The sequence below is a fragment of the Brienomyrus brachyistius genome, chromosome 19 (genome assembly GCF_023856365.1).
Source record: "Brienomyrus brachyistius isolate T26 chromosome 19, BBRACH_0.4, whole genome shotgun sequence".
In the NCBI taxonomy this organism is placed as follows: domain Eukaryota; kingdom Metazoa; phylum Chordata; class Actinopteri; order Osteoglossiformes; family Mormyridae; genus Brienomyrus; species Brienomyrus brachyistius.
The window spans coordinates 11809769-11815768 of NC_064551.1; the positions used below are offsets into that span (position 1 = coordinate 11809769).

The window sequence follows — 6000 nt, forward strand, 5'->3', positions numbered from 1 at the left end:
ATATGTAGTTCTAAAGTTTATGGAAACGATGCATACCGTTACACATTAAACAGTTCTCTCATTTTACAGTAGAATTTATCCTGTGACGTCGGTGAGCCAAGCGCCGTCTGGTCTATTTGCATGTGTCCCAGCATGCCGCATGGTCAGGCCGAGAATGGTCGCTGTATATTATGCATGTAGTTAATGTTCCAGGGTTCCATGCATTGTGTGTTCTGTACTTGTGCCCTTAATCCCCGTGTGTTTGACTGTATATAAGTTACCCACTATGTGTAGTTCCCGTTGTTCGTACAGTGACCCTCCCCTACGGTTAGTATTAATGCCCGTTCTTTTATGCTATTATAGAAGCAGATGTTGCGGGGATATGTGTGATTCGCAGTTCTGTTAAAGGCTACCAATGAAAGACACTTTAACCAGACTGCATTTGTGACGTAGCCTAATTCGACAGAACACCTGAATCAACGGATACTACAATACAAAATCTACACCTGTACATTTTACAGTTGAAATTTATAGTTTTTACGGTTTTTAACTCTCAGTTTTACATAAAGAAACATAATATTTTAATCTGCGAATGTTTGGGAAAATACGGACTTAAACAGTTTATTATACAGAATAATAATATGTACAGTACTACTATAATTTTACAGTGAAATTCTGAACACCGCAGCTGCCAGTAATTTACGGTAAATTTAACAGATTTTTTTTTTTTTTACAGTGTAGTTCGTAATGGAGTAAGACAATAATAATAAAACTATTTTATACACTGGGATTGGGTGATGGGTGGGAGATATTAGAAGCATTTTCAATATATCCGAGCCCCCTAGTTAAGCCTTAACCCCCATAAATCTCTAGTGATATTCTGCTTCAATTCCGGCATTGTGCGTAAGGCATGGGCAATAGCCGACAGTTGCTCATCTGTGAGTAACTGTTCTCTTCCTGATGTTACTGATATAAACATATTTCCGTCATGTTACTTGGCAAATTGAAGTCTGAGGGGATCCGACCAACTGCCTTTCAACACCAATGATGTACAGGAAATGCAGACAATTTTAGTTTCAACATCTGTACAAAACTATAAGCCAGCGCCGACTCAACCACCACCCCCGCAATTAAAACATACAATAAACTCAAAATCTGCCCATACCCAAATCTATGCCCTTCTTTACGAGGGAATCAATCCTGCTGTGGTGTGGGGGGGTACGACGGCCAAAATAAATAGTGAGAGAGAAGTGTGAGTATGGCAAACTGTTTCTGGACTCCCCCCAAGAGTTCTATCTGTCTTAAAAGGTCTCTTCACATTAGCCACAGAAAAAATGACTAAGTCCTCTGACGAAAAGATTTACCTTTGACTGTTCGATCCGGAGAGTTTCCCCGCCCCCTCAATAGACAACAAAAAGTGGTTGTAATACTGGAGAAGCTGAATTACAGAAAGTGAAGTGTGTTTCTGCGTCTCACGGCTTTATTAAATACGAGCGGTAAGTTTTCAGCTTGTGCGGGTGTGTGTGTATATACACACATATGTTGTGTGTGTGTGTGTGTATATATATATATATATATATATATTTTTTTTTTTTTTTCCCCACATATCCATGTATTATGTCGCCAGTGTCGTAAATCGCGTTTATTTTTACTTACACATATTTATTTTAGCAGGTGCGCGGATGCTCCTTGTACACGTGGTTCGAAAAACATAGCGCGCTTCTCTTAGAGAAGCAGATGACTTTCTGACTTTCCATCGACTTAGTTTCGGGTGTAACTGCTCTTGTCACTTCTGCTGGGGCCGCTTGACATTTTATTTCCAAGTAACTCCGTCAGTCTATCATGTTTACGTTATTGACCTAATCGGTGCAGGCGATGCGTTTACGGGGATCGCTGTCTTCTAAAATCAGCGGATTGTTGGAGATTTTCTGATGGACGTTTTGGAATATAAATATAGGTTGTTTAAGCATTTATGGCTCCGATTTATATAAGATTATATAAGATTAAAAAGGCGTTCCACTGTCAAGCTGCTCTTCTCTGCGCGATTATAAAAATATTATTTTATTAATGTGATTCATTTTAGATCTTGTAAATAATGTTTCAGTTCGTAATAAAAAAGTGTGATCGGTAGTAGCCTATATATGTGTGTTTAACAGTGTGAGACATATGCGGCACACAGCTGACATTTGACTTGCCTTGAATTCTATTCAGTTCAGTATTTTTGTCCTGAGGAGACAGATTTATAAACTTTATAATTTTCATTTATAAAATTATTCCACATTATGTCACAACACGGGGGCGGCATGGTGGTGCAGTGGTTAACACTGTTGCCTCACACCTCTGGGACCCAGGTTCGAGTCTCCACCTGGGTCACATGTATGTGGAGTTTGCATGTTCTCCCCATGTCGTCGTGGGGTTTCCTCCGGGTACTCCGGTTTCCCCCCACAGTCAAAAAACATGCTGAGGCTAATTGGAGTTGCCAAATTGCCCGTAGGTATGCATGTGTGAGTGACTGGTGTGTGAGTGTGCCCTGCGATGGGCTGGCCCCCCATCCTGGGCTGTTCCCTGCCTCGTGCCCATTGCTTCCGGGATAGGCTCCGGACCCCCCGCGACCCAGTAGGATAAGCGGTTTGGAAAATGGATGGATGGATGTCACAACACTACACAGTTCACTTCACTCTGCAATGCAATACAATAACTGCAAAATGGTTTGTGTTGTTTTGTAGTTGCCTAGTAAATGGAAATTTAAAATAATTTTGCCTGTTTTAAATGTCATCTCATTATTGCTATGGGCCTTTATATAAATTATGATGTAGCTTCAAATATTGCAGAAAAACCTGGTGTAAAATTGCTTTGTTTTGCAACTTAATGCCAATATCAACAACTAAACAGGAAAGTATTGAAACCCAGTCATCCAATCAGGACAAAAGGGGGAGTTCAGGTCTGTTTGTGTTGATATGACATTTTAAACTCTTACAGGGTTGGATGTTGGCCTAAGGCATCTCAAGAAATTCAGCATGACGAATTCAACCGAAGATGGAAAAACTGACTGCGAGATTAATCACATGATCCATCAATACCTATTCTGTGCCACCTACATCCTGGTCCTACTGATAGGAGTACCTACTAACCTGTATGCACTGTACCATGCCTGGCAGCAAACACGGGCACGCAACCAGCTGGGCATCTACCTTCTCAATCTGACTGTCTCAGACCTGCTCTACCTCGCCTCGCTCCCCCTCTGGCTGCAATATTTCTTCCAGGATGACGACTGGACGTACAAAGAGTGGCTCTGCCAGTTGTGTGGCTTCCTGCTCTACCAGAACATCTACATCAGCGTGGGCTTCCTCTGCTGCATCTCCATCGACCGCTACCTAGCCATCGTCTACCCTCTGCGCTCCAGACGTTTCCGTACCATGCGGGCGGCCGTGGTGGTCAGCGCCGTCATCTGGCTGAAGGAGCTGGTGGTGGGCGTGGTCTTCTTCCACACCAAGGAGCTTAGCAAAGACCCATTAAACCACTCCATTTGTTTTGAGCACTATCCCATCATGCCATGGGAGCGCATCATGAATTATTACCGCTTCTTCTTGGGTTTCCTGTTCCCACTGGGCATCCTTTCCATATCGTGCTTCTTAGTACTGCGGGTCGTGAGTAAGAGCACGGGCACTCAGGATGACCAGAAGACCCGAATCAAGCACCTTCTGACCGGCACAGTGGTGATCTTCCTGGTCTGTTTCTCCCCATATCACGTCATCCTGCTGCTGCGTACCATACTGGAGAATGACTGCTCCTTTATCAGCAGCATATTCAACTACTACCACTTCTCTCTGATGCTCACAAGCTTCAACTGCTTGGCTGACCCGGTGCTATACTGTTTCGTCAGCGAGAGCTCACGGCGGGGTGTGCGTGAAACGCTGACCACATGCACCGAGTTCTTGACATACCGGCGTCGGGGGGACCGTGCCATCTCCAGCAAGTCCCCATCCTCGAAGGAGAGTGGGACCTCCTTCATCCCACTGCAGTCCAAGATCAACGAGGTGGGGAGGATTGCTGAGAACACAATAACGGTTACAGCATCTCTGAACTAAGGGATGTCAAAGCTACTGGATGGCAAGTCTAAGTCTTTGCTCGCTGACATGACATTAAGCAGCAACTGAGCTGCAATGTTGCTTCTTCGTGTAACCGACTGTGGAGTGTCACAGTGACTCTGGAGTTCCCATAGTCTCCCAGTGTCTGTTGGGCTTTCCTACCACAGTACAAAACCATGGTTTTTGAGTGAATTTGCGTTTCTAAAATTCCCCTAGCGTGTGCATCCCCTGCCAGCTGGGATAGATTCCAAGCTCATCATGGCCCTCTACTGGATACATATTTATGACAATGTATGATAATGGATGGATAGAATTCGTGTGTTTTTCTCAAGGCATTTCGAAGCAGGGCATTTTCCTCAGGGTACAAACCCTTTGCCATACATCATCCCGTCTTTGTTATTCTAAATGAAAGTCTCAATTTTTTTTTATTTGCAAAACATCTGCTTGACCTCATCTGGTAGATGTTTTACATCACGGTCTTCTTCATCTTTTTTCTGGATGTTGTCTCCAGGCAAAGAGCTGATAAAAACTGACTGATGTTAAGATAAATAAGGTCTTTGATCTGCTGTTTGTACAAGTCGCAAGAAAAATCTTTGTTGTTCACATTTCCCTTCTTGCTTGCCTTGACGCATGCATATAGAGGCGAGAGTGACGCTTGGGATCACAGTGCAGAGTCAGCCATTTGCCAGACTCTCCTGGAGCCGTTTTTGGAATTTGGGGCCTCGCTCAAACACCCAGCATTATCACTTTGCCGGGGACAGGATTCGAACCGGCAACCTTCCAGACATGTGTGTCATAGCCTTAGCTAAACTACTCGATGTTTCCATGGAAGTTGTTCTCTAGACTTTGATTGTAGAGAAACTTAAGAATGAAAGTTTTGTCATCCGTATTACTCAATGGCAGCTTATTTCACTACACCCACGATGGTCAGCAAAATTCACATCCCTTACAACAGAGACACACTTTCTTCATTTTGGGCTGGCTGTTTCATAATGGGTACCTCGTTATCTGATCAGTCCCTGATGTTCTCACGCCCTAATGCTCTCTCACCCTAATGCTCTCTCACCCTAATGTTCTCTCACCCCAGTGCTATCTCACCCTAATGCTTTCTCACCCCAGTGCTATCTCACCCCAGTGCTATCTCACCCCAATGTTCTCTCACCCCAATTTTCTCTCACCCAAATGCTCTCACAATTGACTCCTGTGATGGGTTTGCATTACAAAGCAAAAAAGGGTCAAACGTCAGAAGGTGATGTGCCAGCATCATACGCTGGTTTGCGCGGTGAGGGAAACAGCAGTTTGGAGATTCGCTGCTATAAACGCGTGAAGGTGCCCCCTTCGTGTATCGACCACTGCGGGACTTTTGCACTTCTCATGCGTGAGTCATGCTTTGAAGGTGACACTGAAACAGACCCACGGGTCTGTAGGAAAATGTTAGCTCTTCATTAATGGAATAAAAAGGTTTTGTGATGCACTTCAAGATGCTTCCATGGTGTGATTAACTAAAACTGTATGCCTGCTTGTGTTTGAGTGATGAAATAAATATGTGTACTGATCTTTGTTGTGCTGGTGCTTCTCAGGAAAGACGTGGGCTTTTCGTGGCTGTTCACATCCTGTACCCTTGTGTCCATCAAACCGCAGTGTCTGCTTTATTTCACAGTTAGCTGAATAATTAGAGATATTTACGTCCCACTTGTTTCTGTGGGCCTCGGGAGCTCACAGAAACAAGAGGGATGAAAATTTCACAGAAAATTTATTTATTATAGACATGCCTCTCACGCATTACCAGCAGTGAATACATTCACTAAATAAAGTTTAACCAATTTCCAGCCAAATAATTCTGACGATCTAGGACAGGGGTAGGGAACCGGATCCATGGAGAGCCGGTGTGGGTTTTTGGGATGGCCTCTCAGTCAGCCAATAATAAAGCAGC

At 43.9% G+C, this 6000-nt stretch overlaps 1 protein-coding gene across 1 annotated transcript; it reads left to right on the forward strand.

Annotated features, from left to right (window-relative positions):
- The first annotated feature begins 897 nt into the window (after positions 1–897).
- Positions 898–5622, forward strand: LOC125715239 (ovarian cancer G-protein coupled receptor 1-like). Its single transcript, XM_048986557.1, has 2 exons — positions 898–1475; positions 2959–5622. Exon 2 carries the CDS (start codon positions 2997–2999, stop codon positions 4065–4067), a length of 1071 nt encoding a protein of 356 aa, XP_048842514.1. The 5' UTR covers positions 898–1475; positions 2959–2996; the 3' UTR covers positions 4068–5622.
- Positions 5623–6000: the final 378 nt, after the last annotated feature.